General features: G+C 43.6%; 1 protein-coding gene across 4 annotated transcripts in view; it reads right to left on the bottom strand.

Annotated features, from left to right (window-relative positions):
• The window catches only part of dipk1c (divergent protein kinase domain 1C), a 43,062-nt gene extending 23,477 nt beyond the window's left edge, over positions 1 to 19,585 (bottom strand). For all 4 annotated transcript variants that reach the window (XM_061713278.1, XM_061713276.1, XM_061713277.1 and 1 more), the window contains exon 1: positions 18,986 to 19,585. In XM_061713278.1, coding sequence (XP_061569262.1) covers positions 18,986 to 19,207 — 222 coding nt within the window. In that variant the 5' untranslated portion in view covers positions 19,208 to 19,585. The remainder of the gene's footprint in view (positions 1 to 18,985) is intronic.
• Between the last annotated feature and the right edge of the window lie 542 nt (positions 19,586 to 20,127).

Raw genomic sequence — 20,127 nt, forward strand, 5'->3', positions numbered from 1 at the left:
ACCAGGACTAGTAGAACTGAAACCAGGACTAGTAGAACTGAAACCAGGACTAGTAGACCTGAAACCAGGACTAGTAGAAACCAGGACTCGTGGAGCTGAAACCAGGACTAGTAGAACTGAAACCAGGACTAGTAGACCTGGAACCAGGACTAGTAGAACTGAAACCAGGACTACAGGTGGAACCAGGACTAGTAGAACTGAAACCAGGACTAGTAGACCTGGAACCAGGACTAGTAGAACTGAAACCAGGACTACAGGTGGAACCAGGACTAGTAGAACTGAAACCAGGACTAGTAGAAACCAGGACTAGTAGAACTGAAACCAGGACTAGTAGAACTGGAACCAGGACTAGTAGAACTGGAACCACGACTAGTAGAACTGAAACCAGGACTAGTAGAACTGGAACCAGGACTAGTAGAAACCAGGACTAGTAGAACTGAAACCAGAACTAGTAGAACTGGAACCAGGACTAGTAGAAACCAGGACTAGTAGAGATTAAACCAGGACTAGTAGAACTGAAACCAGGACTAGTAACTGAGACCAGGACTAGTAGAACTGGAACCAGGACTAGTAGAACTGAAACCAGGACTAGTAGACCTGGAACCAGGACTAGTAACTGGAACCAGGACTAGTAGACCTGGAACCAGGACTAGTAGACCTGAAACCAGGACTAGTAACTGAAACCAGGGCTAGTAGAACTGAAACCAGGACTAGTAGAACTGAAACCAGGACTAGTAGAACTGAAACCAGGACTAGTAGACCTGAAACCAGGACTAGTAGAACTGAAACCAGGACTAGTAGACCTGAAACCAGGACTAGTAGAACTGAAACAGGACTAGTAGAACTGAAACCAGGACTAGTAAACCTGAAACCAGGACTAGTAGAACTAAAACGAGGACTAGTTACTGGAACCAGGACTAGTAGATCTGAAACCAGGACTAGTAAATCTGAATCCAGGACTAGTAGAACTGAAACGAGGACTAGTTACTGGAACCAGGACTAGTAAATCTGAAACCAGGACTAGTAGACCTGAAACCAGGACTAGTAGACCTGAAACCAGGACTAGTAGAGATGAAACCAGGACTAGTAGAACTGGAACCAGGACTAGTAGAACTGAAACAGGACTAGTAGAACTGGAACCAGGACTAGTAGAAACCAGGACTAGTAGAACTGAAACCAGGACTAGTAGATCTGAAACCAGGACTAGTAGAACTGAAACCAGGACTAGTAGAACTGAAACCAGGACTAGTAACTGAAACCAGGACTAGTAGAACTGAAACAGGACTAGTAGAACTGAAACCAGGACTAGTAGAAACCAGGACTAGTAGAACTGAAACCAGGACTAGTAGAAACCAGGACTAGTAGAACTGAAACCAGGACTAGTAGAAACCAGGACTAGTAGAACTGAAACCAGGACTAGTAAACCTGAAACCAGGACTAGTAGAACTGAAACGAGGACTAGTAGAACAGAAACCAGGACTAGTAGAGCTGAAACGAGGACTAGTAGAACAGAAACCAGGACTAGTTACTGGAACCAGGACTAGTAGATCTGAAACCAGGACTAGTAAATCTGAAACCAGGACTAGTTACTGGAACCAGGACTAGTAGATCTGAAACCAGGACTAGTAAATCTGAAACCAGGACTAGTAGACCTGAAACCAGGACTAGTAGAACTGAAACCAGGACTAGTTACTGGAACCAGGACTAGTAGAACTGAAACCAGGACTAGTAGACCTGAAACCAGGACTAGTTACTGGAACCAGGACTAGTAGAACTGAAACCAGGACTAGTAGACCTGGAACCAGGACTAGTAACTGAAACCAGGACTAGTAGATCTGAAACCAGGACTAGTAGATCTGAAACTGGACTAGTAGACCTGAAACTGGACTAGTAGAACTGAAACCAGGACTAGTAGAACTGGAACCAGGACTACAGGTGGAACCAGGACTCGTGGAGCTTCCATCTCCGGAGCAGGAACTGGTCGGTCGGGTTTCCTCTTCAGATTTCCGTCAGCAGCTGCTCGACGTTGCAGTCTGATCGTTTTTATTTTGCCAGTGGCAACGCTTTAATAGTCGTTACACTAAACCTGTCGAGATTCTGCAGAAGCGGTTCCAGAAGAGTCAGACGACCCAACGGCTGCAGTCACGTGTCACGTGTCCTGGCAGCGCTCCCGTAACTGCTGCTTCAGAAAGGTGAGGGTTGGTGCCAGCGTGAGCCCAGACCACAACCCCCCCGTGCACACAGGCCCGCTGAGATGCAAACAGAGTTCTGAGGCGAGTCGAGACGACACACGCCGCGATCAGGCAAACACAAACACGCAAATGACTTCTGAAGGCGGATTCTGTTTGTTTGACATCCTGAACCGCGCCACGGCAGCGCCGCGGGACATTCACGGTGTTTACGCTGCTCCTGGAGGCCAGGATGCCAACGCACAGCCATCAACTACATTTACAACCAGAGGTGTCAAGTAACAAAGTACAAATACTTAGTTACCTTACTTAAGTAGAAATTTTGGTTATCTATACTTCACTGGAGTAATTCTTTCTTATTTCGACTTTTTACTTTTACTCCTTACATTTTCACACAATTATCTGTACTTTTTACTCCTTACATTTTAAAAACAGCCTCGTTACTCTATTTCATTTCGGCCTTTAACCCTTGTACTGTCTTTGGGTCAAAATGACCTAATTCTCCATCCTTCCTTCCTTCCTTCCTTCCTTCCTTCCTTCCTTCCTTCCTTCCTCCCTTCCTTTTTTCTCCCTTCCTTTTTTCTCCCGTCCTTCCTTCCTTCCTTCCTTCCTTCCTTCCTTCCTTCCTTCCTTCCTTCCTTCCTTCCTTCCTTCCTTCTTTCCTCCCTTCCTTTTTTTTCCCTTCCTTTTTTCTCCCGTCCTTCCTTCCTTCCTTCCTTCCTTCCTTCCTTCCTTCCTTCCTTCCTTCCTTCCTTCTTTTTTCCCTTCCTTCCTTCTTTCCTCCCTTCCTTTTTTCTCCCGTCCTTCCTTCCTTCCTTCCTTCCTTCTTTCTTTCTTTCCTTCTTTTCATTCTTCCTTCCTTCTTTTCATCCTTCCTTCCTTCCTTCCTTCCTTCCTTCCTTCCTTCCCTCTTTTCTCTCTTCCTTCCTTCTTTCCTCCCATCGTTCTTTTCTCCCTTCCTTCCTTCTTTCTATCTTTCCTTCTTTTCATTCTTCCTTCCTTCTTTCTTTCCTTCTTTTCATTCATTCTTCCTTCCTTCTTCCTTCCTTCCTTCTTTTCATTCTTCCTTCCTTCCTTCCTTCCCTCCCTCTTTTCTCTATTCCTTCCTTCTTTCCTTCCTTCCTTCTTTCCTTCCATCGTTCTTTTCTCCCTTCCTTCCTTCTTTCTATCTTTCCTTCTTTTCATTCTTCCTTCCTTCTTTCTTTCCTTCTTTTCATTCATTCTTCCTTCCTTCTTCCTTCCTTCCTTCTTTTCATTCTTCCTTCCTTCCTTCCTTCCCTCCCTCTTTTCTCTATTCCTTCCTTCTTTCCTTCCTTCCTTCTTTCCTTCCATCGTTCTTTTCTCCCTTCCTTCCTTCTTTCTTTCTTTCCTTCTTTTCATTCTTCCTTCCTTCTTTCTTTCCTACTTTTCAGTCTTCCTTCCTTCTTTTCTCCCTTCCTTCCTTCCTTCCTTCCTTCCTTCCTTCCTTCCTTCCTTCCTTCCTTCCTTCCTTCCTTCCTTCCTTCCTTCCCTCTTTTCTCCCTTCCTTCCTTCTTTCCTCCCTTCTTCTCTTCCTCCTTCCTTGACCCGAAAAAAGCACAAGGGTTAATAAAAAACTATCCAGTTAAATTGCTCCATCCGGATAGAGTGAATTTGGTTGTGGTTGTTTCAGATGTTCTTGTCCAGTTTTGTTCTTACATCCGTTCCCTCAGATTCCTGCAACTAAACTTGGATGTACATTCCAATAAAGGTTAGGATAAATGATAACATGCCTCTGAAGTTTGACTTTTTGCACCATTACAATACTTATAGGCAACTAGTCATCATATCTGCTGCTCTCTGAAACACATGTTAATGCTCCATAGTACACATATATGGTTCTTTAATATATTTGCATTATACTAAGATGCATTCATTTTCAATGGCTTTTGTCCTTAATGGCTTTTTCCCCCCTTACATTACTTTTACTTTTATACTTTAAGTAGTTTTGAAACCAGCACTTTTATACTTTTACTTGAGTAAAAAACTTGAGTTGATACTTCAACTTGTACAGGAGTATTTTTAAACTCTAGTATCTATACTTCTACCTGAGTAATGAATATGAATACTTTTGACACTTCTGTTTACAACCATCTGTTAGCATCTAATAGCATCTGTTATCCACGATGCTAACAGACGAATAACAACTAGTCACCTACATTTATGTTTAAAAGTCGCCCAGCTAACACTAACGCTAGTTTCAGTGCATCACGTCACAAAAAAAAGCATAACACATGAAACTGATATTTAAGTGTTGTTTAGCCATTAGCTTCTCCATGCTAATGGTAAAAAACAACTAGTTAACAAAAAAACAACTGAACTGAACTGAACTAAATTCATTTTACAAAACTGTAGTTGCAGCACAACACACCACTGTTACCATCTGGACACCTGTCTGGACATTTTTAGCATCTGTTTCCGTTAGCATCTAGTAAATGTGAAGCTAATGGACCACAAATTGCAGCTAAATTTACTCAGAACCAAATATTGAGCCACGTCTCCTGTCCTGCAAACTCTGTTTGGGTTTGCCTTGCCTTGCCTTGCCTTGCCTTGCCTTGCCTTGCCCTGCTTTTTGCTGCCTTGTCTTGTCTTGTTTTGCCCTGCCTGGTCTTGCGTTGCAGAACTTTGCTCAGCCCTGCCCTGCCCCATCTTGCCCTGCCTTGTCCAGCTTTGCCTTGCCTTGCCCTTCCTGGTCTTGTGTTGTCTTGCCTGGCCTTGTCTTGCCCTGCCCCATCTTGCCTGGCCTTGCCTTGTCCTGCCTTACCCTGCCCTGCCTTGACTAGTCTTGTGTGGTCTTGCCTTTCAGCACCTTGCCCTGCCCTTCCCTCCCCTGCCTGGTCTTGTCAAGTCTTCCCTTGCCTTGCTTTGCCTTGCCTTGCCTTGCTTTACTTTGCTTTGCTTTGCCTTGCCTTGTCCTGCTTTTCCCTGCCCTGCCTCATCTTCCCCAGTCTTTTAGTTTTTTTAGTTTTTTACCACCCTCTGCCCTGCCTGGCCTGGCCTTGCCTGTTCTTGCCTTGCTTGTCCTGACCCATCTTGCCCTGTCCAGCCTTGCCTGTTCTTGCCTTGCTTGTCCTGACCCATCTTGCCCTGTCCAGCCTTGCCTGTTCTTGCCTTGCCCTGCCTTGTCTTTTATTTATATAGCTATCTATTAGAACAGAAGTTGTCTCTAGGCGCTTTCCAGAGACCCAGAACATGAACATGACCCCCGAGCAATTGCCCTGCCTTGCCTTGCCTGCACAGCTGGACCAGACACCGCTACCGTCCTGGTTCCTGGTCCAGCAGGAACCGGTTCCTGGTCCAGCAGGAACGGGTTCCTGGTCCAGCAGGAACCGGTTCCTGGCAGCAGCTGCTCCCCGTTCAGCACATCTGCTTCGTGTTTCCTGCCAGACACTTCTCCTTCACTTCTGTTTTCATAACTTTCACACCGCAGCAGCAGTTTTCTGAGCCCGTCGGTGCCTCGGGCAGGACCAAATAAAGCAGCGTCTCAGTCTGTCTCCTTCCAATTAGGGGAGACGAGGCGAGAACCAGAACCAGAACTAATCCCAGGTTCTCATTTGAAAGGCGTTCAAAGGCTCCGCTGATCAAAGCCGCCGCCGGACGCCGCGTTCCTCCGAGGTTCAGCGGATCAGACGAGTTTGTGAGGAGTTTGTGAGGAGTTTGTGAGGAGCTTCAGAGGCGCCGGTTTGAAGCTGCAGCTCAAAGCTGCAGCTCAAAGCTGCAGCTCAAAGGCTGCAGCGTCGCTGTTTGGGCTTCAGAGAGAATAGCAGAGGTGCTGGCGGCCGAGTGGCCTGCAGCCGCGCCGGTGGCGGTGCGGCGCGGCGGTGCGGCTCTGCGGTGCGGCGGTGCGGCGGTGCGGCGGTGCGGCTCTGCGGCGGCGGTCTGGGTGGATGCAGAGCAGGAAGCCATGACGGGTTTCTGCTGATAACGGTTCTGATTCCCCGGATCATTCTAATGTTTAAAACAGATGGATCTTTTCCTTCTTTCCTGATAAACGAGCAGAACCTGAGGTGAAACCATCCATCATCCATCATCCATCCATCATCCATCCATCATCCATCCATCATCCATCCATCATCCATCCATCCATCATCCATCCATCATCCATCCATCATCCATCCATCATCCATCCATCCATCATCCATCCATCATCCATCATCCATCCATCATCCATCCATCATCCATCATCCATCCATCATCCATCCATCATCCATCCATCCATCCATCATCCATCCATCCATCTATCATCCATCCATCATCCATCCATCCATCCATCATCCATCCATCATCCATCCATCATCCATCCATCATTCATCCATCATCCATCCATCCATCATCCATCCATCATCCATCCATCATCCATCCATCCATCATCCATCCATCATCCATCATCCATCCATCCATCTATCATCCATCCATCATCCATCCATCCATCTATCATCCATCCATCATCCATCCATCCATCCATCATCCATCCATCATCCATCCATCATCCATCCATCATCCATCCATCATCCATCCATCCATCATCCATCCATCATCCATCCATCCATCATCCATCCATCCATCATCCATCCATCATCCATCCATCCATCCATCCATCATCCATCCATCCATCCATCATCCATCCATCATCCATCCATCATCCATCCATCCATCATCCATCCATCATCCATCCTTCATCCATCCATCATCCATCCATCCATCATCCATCCATCATCCATTCCTCCATCCATCCATCATCCACCCATCCATCTATCATCCATCCATCATCCATCCATCCATCCATCATCCATCCATCATCCATCCATCCATCATCCATCCATCCATCATCCATCCATCATCCATCCATCCATCATCCATCCATCATCCATCATCCATCCATCCATCTATCATCCATCCATCATCCATCATCCATCCATCATCCATCCATCCATCTATCATCCATCCATCATCCATCATCCATCCATCATCCATCCATCCATCATCCATCCATCATCCATCACACATCCATCCATCCATCATCCATCCATCATCCATCCATCCATCCATCATCCATCCATCCATCCATCATCCATCATCCATCCATCCATCATCCATCCATCCATCCATCATCCATCCATCATCCATCCATCCATCCATCCATCCATCCATCATCCATCATCCATCATCCATCCATCCATCCATCATCCATCATCCATCACACATCCATCCATCCATCCATCCATCCATCCATCATCCATCCATCCATCCATCATCCATCATCCATCCATCATCCATCCATCATCCATCCATCATCCATCCATCCATCATCCATCACACATCCATCCATCCATCCATCCATCACACATCCATCCATCATCCATCCATCATCCATCCATCCATCATCCATCCATCAACCATCCATCATCCATCCATCATCCATCCATCATCCATCCATCCATCATCCATCCATCCATCCATCCATCCATCCATCATCCATCCATCACACATCCATCCATCATCCATCCATCCATCATCCATCCATCCATCCATCCATCATCCATCCATCAACCATCCATCATCCATCCATCATCCATCCATCATCCATCTATCATCCATCCATCATCCATCCATCCATCCATCATCCATCATCCATCCATCATCCATCCATCAACCATCCATCATCCATCCATCATCCATCCATCATCCATCCATCATCCATCCATCATCCATCCATCCATCCATCATCCATCCATCCATCCATCATCCATCATCCATCCATCATCCATCCATCATCCATCATCCATCCATCCATCATCCATCCATCAACCATCCATCATCCATCCATCATCCATCCATCATCCATCCATCATCCATCTATCATCCATCCATCATCCATCCATCCATCCATCATCCATCATCCATCCATCATCCATCATCCATCCATCCATCATCCATCCATCAACCATCCATCCATCATCCATCTATCATCCATCCATCATCCATCCATCCATCCATCATCCATCCATCATCCATCCATCAACCATCCATCATCCATCCATCATCCATCCATCATCCATCCATCATCCATCTATCATCCATCCATCATCCATCCATCCATCCATCATCCATCCATCCATCATCCATCCATCATCCATCCATCATCCATCCATCCATCCATCATCCATCATCCATCCATCATCCATCCATCATCCATCATCCATCCATCATCCATCCATCCATCATCCATCCATCATCCATCCATCATCCATCATCCATCCATCATCCATCCATCCATCATCCATCCATCATCCATCCATCATCCATCATCCATCCATCCATCCATCATCCATCCATCACACATCCATCCATCATCCATCCATCCATCATCCATCCATCCATCCATCCATCATCCATCCATCATCCATCCATCAACCATCCATCATCCATCCATCAACCATCCATCATCCATCCATCATCCATCCATCATCCATCCATCATCCATCTATCATCCATCCATCATCCATCCATCCATCCATCATCCATCCATCCATCCATCATCCATCATCCATCCATCATCCATCCATCATCCATCCATCATCCATCATCCATCCATCCATCATCCATCCATCAACCATCCATCATCCATCCATCATCCATCCATCATCCATCCATCATCCATCTATCATCCATCCATCATCCATCCATCCATCCATCATCCATCATCCATCCATCATCCATCCATCATCCATCATCCATCCATCCATCATCCATCCATCAACCATCCATCCATCATCCATCTATCATCCATCCATCATCCATCCATCAACCATCCATCATCCATCCATCATCCATCCATCATCCATCCATCATCCATCTATCATCCATCCATCATCCATCCATCCATCCATCATCCATCCATCCATCATCCATCCATCATCCATCCATCATCCATCCATCCATCCATCATCCATCATCCATCCATCATCCATCCATCATCCATCATCCATCCATCATCCATCCATCCATCATCCATCCATCATCCATCCATCATCCATCCATCCATCATCCATCCATCATCCATCCATCCATCATCCATCCATCATCCATCCATCCATCATCCATCCATCATCCATCCATCATCCATCCATCCATCCATCCATCATCCATCATCCATCATCCATCCATCATCCATCCATCATCCATCATCCATCCATCCATCCATCCATCATCCATCATCCATCCATCCATCCATCCATCATCCATCATCCATCATCCATCCATCATCCATCCATCATCCATCATCCATCCATCCATCCATCCATCCATCATCCATCCATCCATCCATCATCCGTCATCCATCCATCCATCATCCATCCATCATCCGTCATCCATCCATCCATCATCCATCATCCATCCATCATCCATCCATCATCCATCCATCCATCCATCCATCCATCCATCATCCATCCATCATCCGTCATCCATCCATCCATCATCCATCCATCATCCGTCATCCATCCATCCATCCATCCATCATGACATAATAGTATCATATATAGTATTCTGCTCAATATTTAGACAAAATAAAGCTTTTTTGAGGCTACTTTTTTATTTAAATGCGATGTGTGTGTGTGTGTGTGTGTGTGTGTGTGTGTGTGTGTGTGTGTGTGTGTGTGTGTGTGTGTTCATTTCATCCCAGTAATCTAATGGAGTGGATAAGTGAGCAGTTATTATCTGAACCGGGATCAATTATCTCGCTGATTTCTGCGGTGAAACGTTTCAGGATTTGGCTGCAGAGGAGAGAGGAGCTGCCAACGCTCCTGCTGGCTCATTCTCTGCTCATTCTCTGCTCATTCTCTGCTCATTCTCTGCTCTTCTCTCACACTTTACTAGGCTCTCAGGGTTTAAGGGTGCGAGGAGACGAGAGGACGACAGATCCGGGATCTACCTGAGATTCAGCCTGCTGTAAGTTTGATTCCTTCATCGGCACAAAGCCCCGGCTCTGTAAACCTGCCAGGAACAACGGGGAGGCCTGCGCGCTGGAAGCTGGACTTGACTCGATTCTTTACGTGTAAAACATGAGGAAAGCTGTATTTCACTGTGATGCAGCCGTTTTATTATTGCAAGCTTCTGCTTTTATGGCTCTACCTTGGTGCTACCTTGGAACCGGTTCTTCAGGCCCGGAGCCAGTTCTTTCTCAGTGGAAACAGAAAGAGGAGTAAATAACACTCACTTTTGCTGACCAATGAACTACGGGGATTTGGAAATGTTCCAGAGGTTTTTCTGAGCTTTTCTTCTCCCATAAATGTAGATGTTTAAGGCTCTTGCTCTGTTATTTCTGGAGACTATATCCAGACCATATTTGGCTATCTGATATTTGAATATGTCAGAGCTCTTAACAACCCTCTTTAGAAGCTGCGCATAAACAGATCATCAGAGTTTTCGATGCCTGAGGACAAATTCAGAAATGTTTTTTCCAAAATTCAGCATCTTTGGAAACGTTCCTGTTGGGAAACGACGGCTGCCGTCGGGTTTATGCGAACAGAGTCTGGGTTTTGTGGTCCGAACTGCAAGGAATGTGCAGAAATGCAGCATTTTTAATTGCTGCCACTGTTGGAGAGGAAACGCAGAGGCTCGCTGAGAACTCCCGGCCAAGGCACAACCAGGCTGCGTTAAAAACAGAGGAAGGCCGTAAAAAAAGCAGCATCGGGCCATAAATAGAGAGAGAGGAATGCCGTCCGCGGGCAGCAGATCAGCCGGACTATAAATAGGCAGAACATCAGCGGGAACTGGGGGCTCGTGTGAAGAAACGCTCAGGTTAGCAGAGCCGGTACCAGGGCAGGCAGGAGGAAACAGATTTGAGAGGGAAGATTTCTTTTTATTGTGCAACTCGAGAAAAAAGTCGAAATTTCGAGAAAAAAGTCGAAATATCGTGATTAATGTTGAAATACAATTTCAGGAAAAAAATTGAAATTTTGTGAATAAAGTCAAAATTTTGCCTTTTTTCTCTCAACATTTCAACTTTTTTCTCGAAATTGTACTTCAACATTATTTTCGACAATTCGAAATTTTTCTCGACATTTCAACATTAATCTCGACATTTCGACTATTTCTTGAAATTTCGACTTTTTTCTCGAAATTGTACTTCAACATTATTCTCGACATTTCAACCTTTTTCTCGAGTTTTCGACTTTATTCATGAAGTTTCAACGTTTTTCTCAACATTTCGACTTTTTCTTGAAATTTCGACTTTTTTCTTGAAATTGTACTTCAACATTAATCTCAACATTTCGACTTTTTTCTCGACATTTCGACTTTTTGTCAAAGTGCATAATGAAAAAAAAATCTTCCTTCCTTCCTAAAATATTATTTTTATTTTTCTCCTGCCTGGCCCTGATACTCGTCCGTAGTTTATTTCTGCTGTAAAGTTGGACGTTTTAAGGCGGAGGTGATTGGCTCGCTGTAGCCCCCGGTGGCCACTGGCGGAACTGCTACGTACCTGCAGAGTTGTGCTTTTCTTTAAAGGGGACCTATTCTGAAAAACAGGTTTTCTCTTGCTTTAACATATATAAAGTGTTTTTCTCTTCCTTTAACATATATAAAGTGTTCTCCCCTCAGTGTCTGTACAGCCGCCCGGATGATCGTCCAGTGTGATGTGGATCTACGAGCCAATAAGATTCTGCTCCCGTCGTTACGTAACCAAAATACAAACCACGCCCACAACTAAACACTGTGTAACTGCAACAGCGTCCGACTATCGTAGCACTGCGTGACATCGTCTCTCTGTCCATCTCCCTCCAGCAGCTGCCACTTTGAGGTTTTTGTAGTGAAATGAGGAGGAATCATAGATAACTTCTCATTTCAACTAACTGGATCAGCCGTTCCTCATCCATGACTGTTTCCTACAGCGCTTTCAACCGGCTTTCAACGTGAGCGGCAGGAAGAAAATAGAAGCAGGACGTCCGACAAATGTTCAGCTCAAAACGGCGCAGCGGCCAGTTAGGACAGTAGAAAATAAAGAAATGGATTTTGTCGCTGACGCTCGCTCGCGTCGCATGCAGTTATTAGTACACGGTGTAAAGGCTGATTTATGGTTCCGCGTTACACCAACTTTAACGCAGAACCGTAATTCAGCCTTAACTCCGCCGGCCGGAGCTTCCGCCATTCTTTCGTAGCGGTGTATCGCGTCATTCAGGCAGCCAATCAGCACAGAGCCTCATTATCATAGCCCCGCCCACTCAGAATCCTGCATAGATAATGAGGTTAGAGAATGGGAAGATAAAGACATGGCCCAGAGGCTGAATTTCTAATTTATATAGAAAAAAAATAGACATTAAATGCCATAATACGTCCCCTTTAATAAAGTGTACCAAACATTCACTAAAATAGTCCTAAATATTGTTAAAAAACGACCAACGTGAGCAGAAACCACTTGTTTCTCACGTCTTCATTGTGATAATTGAAGGTGAAATGTTTTTATGAAACTCTTGGACTCGGCCCAACTTTTTTTCCCACCTGAAGCCTTTTTACTCATGATTTATTACTGGCAAGGACAAAGTGAAAGCTTTCCCCGAGAAGCGCGGGATGAATGCTGCTCTGAAAGGTTTCAGCGCTCTAATCCACTGGGGTGACGGTTGGACAGGTTTGGACGGACGAGCCTGCAGGGCCCGTAAACGTAGATGTAGGTTACCGCTGAGCCTGCGGCCCCCAGACAAGCCGGGGCCCATCCCAGAGGTCGACGGCAGAATCAGTGCGTTTACTTGGGAAGTTACACCGAATTACGAATGAAAATGGCCATTCTGAATTCAACTTAATTCCGAAGTAAGTGGCTGGTTTATAGAGGGTCTGCATTGATGACACTTCCCCACTGAGTGGCAAAACATCAGCAAAACCAGCTGCAACTAGTGGAGAAGACGGGATAACAGCTGATCATCAGCTTAAATTAAAGGCAGTTGGACTTGGCAGTGACCCGTACAGTTACCCCAAGAACCAGTGGTCCATGGACATTAATATTTGGTACAGTTACCAAGAACCAGTGGTCCATGGACATTAATATTTGGTAGAGTTACCAAGAACCAGTGGTCCATGGACATTAATATTTGGTATAGTTACCAAGAACCAGTGGTCGATGGACATTAATATTTGGTACAGTTACCAAGAACCAGTGGTCCATGGACATTAATATTTGGTACAGTTACCAAGAACCAGTGGTCCATGGACATTAATATTTGGTACAGTTACCAAGAACCAGTGGTCCATGGACATTAATATTTGGTACAGTTACCAAGAACCAGTGGTCCATGGACATTAATATTTGGTACAGTTACCCCAAGAACCAGTGGTCCATGGACATTAATATTTGGTACAGTTACCAAGAACCAGTGGTCCATGGACATTAATATTTGGTACAGTTACCCCAAGAACCAGTGGTCCATGGACATTAATATTTGGTACAGTTACCAAGAACCAGTGGTCCATGGACATTAATATTTGGTACAGTTACCAAGAACCAGTGGTCCATGGACATTAATATTTGGTACAGTTACCAAGAACCAGTGGTCCATGGACATTAATATTTGGTATAGTTACCAAGAATCAGTGGTCCATGGACATTAATATTTGGTACAGTTACCAAGAACCAGTGGTCCATGGACATTAATATTTGGTACAGTTACCAAGAACCAGTGGTCCATGGACATTAATATTTGGTACAGTTACCAAGAACCAGTGGTCCATGGACATTAATATTTGGTACAGTTACCAAGAACCAGTGGTCGATGGACATTAATATTTGGTACAGTTACCAAGAACCAGTGGTCCATGGACATTAATATTTGGTACAGTTACCAAGAACCAGTGGTCCATGGACATTAATATTTGGACAAGAATCCAGTTTCCTGATATTTATATATACCGTATTTTCTGGACTATAGGCCGCTTCTTTTTTCATAGGTTTTCAACCATGCAGCTTATATAAAGGTGCAGCTTTTCTGTGGATTTTTCTTCCACCACTCGGGGCGCTCTAACCGGAATTAGAATCAAAACTAAGACAAAATAAATGCAAAGAAGAATACGCTGCTTCTTCTTTAGCAGATAGAAGTAGAAGCAGATTTCAAACATATAAATAGATAAATAAATACCAGTTATTTTCTCTTGGTTCTGTCCCGTTTTAATCAGCAGAGTTGCTGCTGTGTTAAAAGGATCTATTTAGGTACAAACATGTACATCATTTACAGTTCAGAATCCTTCTGGACATGTAGTAAATATCTAATCTAACAACATAAACATCTGCGGCTTGCATATATGTATATGTATGTATATATATGCTTTTTTTTTTTTAATAGAGCGGATGCAGCTTGTATGCAGGTGTAGCTTGTATATCTGTTTTTAATTATTTTTATAAAAATAGAGCGGATGCAGCTTATAGTCCAGGAAATACGGTACTTAATTTCTACGTCGGGGAAATACACTAAGCAAAACTTGAAGACATACAAAAGTATCAACGCTTGGTCCGACTTCAAGGCAGGATTTGTTGTAGAAATTAAAGTGATGAGGACACTGAACTTTATGATTTGACCGTTTAACGTTAGCTACCCAAAAATCCAATATTACCTGATACAAAATGGGAACCACAAATCCACGTTTCGGTGCCTGGAATCCAGTTGTTTCTGTGAATTGCAGCGATCCATTTGTCTCTCTTAAGCTTATTTTTTAGCAGTCTGTAAAACGATAACTCCGATTTCTTGCTAAATCTATGAGTAAAGTCGATCAAACGGGTTTTCCACGTAAACCTCAATTCAGAATGACTATTTCCATGTAAACTGGAAGGAAAATAGTTTAATTCTGAATTATTTAATTCAGAATAATTAATTCCGGATTAAAGAAGCTCATGTAACCGTGGCCTGTGAGTGTCTAACCAGAGTGTTTTTAAGTCCCTGCATGTGAAAACAGAGGACATCTGTCCCGCATTAGCAGAGCCCCACGGGCTCCCAGAAATGTGAAACCTCCTGTTGCTGCAGCGTCCCTGAAACCCCGAGGCCGGAGGACCACGGCTCATTCAGCCGCTCTGGAAACATCTATATGTAAAGTACTTAAAGTAACTAGGTAAATGTAGAAATACCATAACTGAAGAAGACTGAAAGTTAAAGCCACCCATTAGAAAATTACCTGAGTAAAAGTCTTAAAGTAGCTCACATTAAATGTACGTAAGTATCAAAAGTATCCTGTGAAAAAATATACTCAAGTACAACAAGTATTTTATAGTACGCATGAAAAGAAGCAACGCAACCAAAAATGATCCTTCCTCAAAATCTTATTTCCAGTTAAAAGGTCTCATTTTTAGTCAAAAAAATCTCATTACACTTAAAACAAGACTCATCACTGGAAAAAAAAAAACAATTTTCACCTGTTTCAAGTAGATTTTCACTTAAAATAATTAGAAAAATCTGCCAGTGGAACAAGATTTTTTTGCTTGTAATGAGAAGATAAATCTTGTCCCACTGGCAGATTTTTCTACTTATTTCAAGTGAAAATTTACTTGAAACAGGTGAAAATTGTCAAATAACAAGTTATTTTTCTGGTATTGACTCTTGTTTTAAGTGTAATGAGTGTAATCTATCTATATATCTATAGATATCTTTGGTTTTTTGTATAGAAATTAAATTAATTTTGATTTTAATTAGAGTTTAGAGGGTAGGATTTAATAAGAGAATGTTAATTATGATGGATGCATGTTCTTATTAATATTTTTGTTTATTTTGTTTTCTTATTTATGTGTATTTATTATTGATTATTATTGTTTGGTTTTGTATTCACTATTGTTTCATGTTCACTATTGTTCTTGTTGATTCAGAATCGATTATCAAGATTTGATTTGATCCGATTCCGATATTGATTTGGGTTAGTGTTATAAAACTGTTTTTTCAGCTGTTGCATAAATTGACTGTAGTTCTGCAACATATTAATACTAGTATTATATTGAGATTCAACAGCAAGTATTGCAGCTAATGATGCTGTAAGGACCAATCAGCTCCCAGAATGCTTTGCAGAAACATCGAGGGTCAGAATTACCAAACAGATCCAGGGAGGACACAGACTCGTATGAAATCAGTTTTATTTTTTCCCACATTCAGTTTTAATTTTTTCCATTTTCTGTCTATTTCGGTTTTTAATTTTTGAGAATTTGGTTTTAAGCATTTTGTGCAAATGTAACCCCAAGACAATATATAAAGTAATGAAATATAGACAATTTTTGCAATTATAACTGAAAACTTGAATGTTTTCATACCTTTAAACATATTTAAAGGCAAAAACATGGCACCAGTTATTCTGGTGTCCAGCAAAACATTCCTTTTTTGGGCATAAACAAAAAAATACCAAAAGTTGTAATGAAATGATGAAAAAAAAAGATCTTTAGACATATGAATCGAGTTTTAGGAATTCATACGAGAATCGATTTAGAATAGATTTTTTCAACACAGGCCTAGTTTGTACTCCACAGAAAGCTCTAGTCTTTTCTGGTCTCACTCGAAACTCTACACTTATTGTTCTCTAATCTTTCAGTGGTTTCCTCTGTCTTCAAGATCCCTACGACACCTGATCCTGAAAGCGCTCTATCCTGACGTTTTCTACCGAGGAAAACTTGGACGGCAGCACTTGACGATCGCCAGGAGACGTGTCCTAAAACTGGAACTCTGGCTGAGGGAACGGAGCGGGTTACGGGCAGGAACTATTTGGATAGGAACCTTCTGAACCCGGGACTAGAGGATATTAAGCACCAATGATCTTTGTTTTTACATTTTATTCATTTGTTTTTGTTGTTTTTTTTGTTTTTTTTTGTGTTTGATTGTGTCTTTGGCCACGGTTACATGATGTTTTTTAACTCAGAATTAATTATTCTGAATTAAATAATTCAGAATTAAACTATTTTCCTTGGAGTTTACGTGGAAATAGTCATTCTGAATTGAGGTTTACATGGAAAACATCGGCTTTATCCAATTCCTCTTAAGGTCTGGGGGTTGGGAAGGTTTCTACGTCTTTACGTCTTTACGTCTACAGGAAGAAAACAAATTTACATTATTAGCATCCTTTTTGGATTTATTTTGATTTAGTTTTTGAAGCAGCAGCACGACGCGATGATTTTCTTTTCCTGCCATCTTGAAACTTTGTTTCAGCGCGGAATATCAGCGTCATGGAGACAGACGGGCGAGGGAACGAGCAGAAAGAAAGACCGGGATTCATTTAAAGAGGAATGAGTGTTTACATGATTGCGGAATTATTTTATTAGGATTTAAAATTGGAATAAACCAGCCACTTACTTCGGAATTAAGTTTAATTCGGAATGGCCATTTTCATTCGTAATTAGGTGTTTACATGGTAATTTTTACTCATTTTAAATCGGATTTAACTTTAATTCTGAATTATCCCATGTAAACGCACGTGTTGTCTACTTATCTTTGTTGTGCCTTACTGTCCTGTGTGATTGCTTCTGTGTGATGTAAAAAATGTATAAATGAAATGTTCAAAACTATTACAGAAACAGGGACAGCATGTGTTTGCTGCGGTGGAGGATGTTCCTGCAGCCGCGGGAACATTCCGTCTGAAACTCACTCCTTTATTTTAATTATCTTATTCCTTTAATTATCAGCGACTGGTTCCACTGGACCTGAGTCCCGACCAGAAGACTCTTAACCCTGGTACTGTCTTTGGGTCAAAATGACCTCCCTCCTTCCTTCCTTCCTTCCTTCCTTCCTTCCTTCCTTCCTTCCTTCCTTCCTTCCTTCCTTCCTTCCTTCCTTCCTTCCTCCCTCCCTCCCTCCCTCCCTCCCTCCCTCCCTCCCTCCCTCCCTCCCTTCCTTCCTTCCTTCCTTCCTTCCTTCCTTCCTTCCTTCCTTCTTTTCTCCCTTCCTTCCTTCCTTCCTTCCTTCCTTCCTTCCTTCCTTCTTTCCTTCCTTCCTTCCTTCCTTCATTCTTCTTTTTTCCCTTAATTCCTTCCTTCCTTCTTTTCTCCCTTCCTTCCTTCCTTCCTTCCTTCCTTCATTCTTCTTTTTTCCCTTAATTCCTTCTTTCCTTGTTTTCTCCCTTCCTTCCTTCCTTCCTTCCTTCCTTCCTTCCTTCCTTCCTTCCTTCCTTCCTTCCTTCCTTCTTTCTTTTTTCCCTTCCTCTTTTCTCCCTTCCTTCTTTCCTTGTTTTCTTCCTTCCTTCCTTCGTTCCTTCATTCCTTCTTTTTTCCCTTCATTCCTTCTTTCCTTGTTTTCTTCCTTCCTTCCTTCCTTCCTTCCTTCCTTCCTTCCTTCCTTCCTTCCTTCCTTCTTTTTTCCCTCCCTTCCTTCTTTCCTCCTGCTCTCTCCTTCCTTCTTCCCTTCCTCTTTTCTCGCTTCCTTCCTTCTTTCCTTGTTTTCTCCCTTCCTTCCTTCCTTCCTTCCTTCCTTCCTTCCTTCCTTCCTTCCTTCCTTCCTTCCTTCCTTCCTTGCACCCTTCTTTTCTCCCTCCCTTCCTTCCTTCCTTCCTTCCTTCCTTCCTTCCTTCCTTCCTTCCTTCCTTCCTTCCTTCCTTCCTTCCTTCCTTCCTTCCTTCCTTCCTCCCTTCCTTCCATCCTTCTTTTCTCCCTTCCTTCCTTCCTTCCTTCCTTCCTTCCTTCCTTCCTTCCTTCCTTCCTTCCTTCCTTCCTTCCTTCCTTCCTTCCTTCCTTCCTTCCTTCCTTCCTTCCTTCCTTCCTTCCTTCTTTCCTCCCTCTTCTCTTCCTCCTTCCTTGACCAGGTCTGGATCTGGACCCTAGTGGTCTGTAGAGGACTCACCAGTCGCTGCAGGATCCTCTTGCTCTTGTCGTCGGTGCAGAAGTCAGACAGGATGGTCCTGTGGACCAGGACCAGACCGTTCAGGAGCAACCAGGACCCGAACCAGAGCAGGGCGAAGACCAGGGTCCCCCGTCTGGACCACAACCGGAGCCCCAGCCACCTCAGGAGCCCCAGCCTGCCGCCGCGGCCCCCCCGGGCCCACGCCCCTCCTCCGGGGAGCATGCTGGGACGGGTGGGGGCCGGCAGGAACCGTCTCTGGGTCTTCAGCTACAGAGACCAGTGGAACTTTACAGTCCCGTTAGAGTCCCACCACCAGCTGGATAAACCCTCAGAGGAGGTTTCCACAGGCTAGCAGAGTAAACGGCATCATCTGCATACAGTTGAGCCCCCAGTGCAGAACCACCTGGACTTGCAGCTGTTTCCAGTCATTTTGCAGATGTTGCAGGTCCTTACCGAGGTCCTTGGAAATCCTTCTCATGGAGCAAAGAGGAATATTTTTCATCTTGGGAAATGCGACAATAAAAAAGAGTCCAAATATCCGACTGTAGAGGTCCAAGATGCCGGAAGATATTCTAGATGTTTGAGGAGAAACTCTCCAGCAGCACCTGGAAGATACAGAGACGGTTTCACAAAGTCAGAGAACAGAAAACACACATCACACTGCTGAAGGAACCTTCTACTGAAGGAACCATCTACTGAAGGAACCATCTACTGAAGGAACCATCTACTGAAGGAACCATTTACTGAAGGAACCATCTACTGAAGGAACCATTACTGAAGGAACCATCTACTGAGTTCCTGCTGAAGGAACCATCTACTGAAGGAACCATTTACTGAAGGAACCATCTACTGAGTTCCTGCTGAAGGAACCATCTACTGAAGGAACCATCTACTGGGGGAACCATTTACTGAGAGTTCCTGCTGAAGGAACCATCTATTGAGGTTCCTGCTGCTAAATGTGATTGAAGCACTGGGGTTCTTAGTTTTCCCCACATGAAAAATAACTTTTTTCTGATCAAACACTGAACATTTCTTTCATAAATCAGCAGATTTGACCTTTGACTCAAGAGAACCTTCTCAACTTGTTAAACCATCTTCCTGAATGTCCGCCGTGAACTTTCAGATTTTTGAAATCGTTTTAC

The sequence above is a fragment of the Cololabis saira genome, chromosome 22, assembly GCF_033807715.1.
Source record: "Cololabis saira isolate AMF1-May2022 chromosome 22, fColSai1.1, whole genome shotgun sequence".
Classification (NCBI taxonomy): domain Eukaryota; kingdom Metazoa; phylum Chordata; class Actinopteri; order Beloniformes; family Belonidae; genus Cololabis; species Cololabis saira.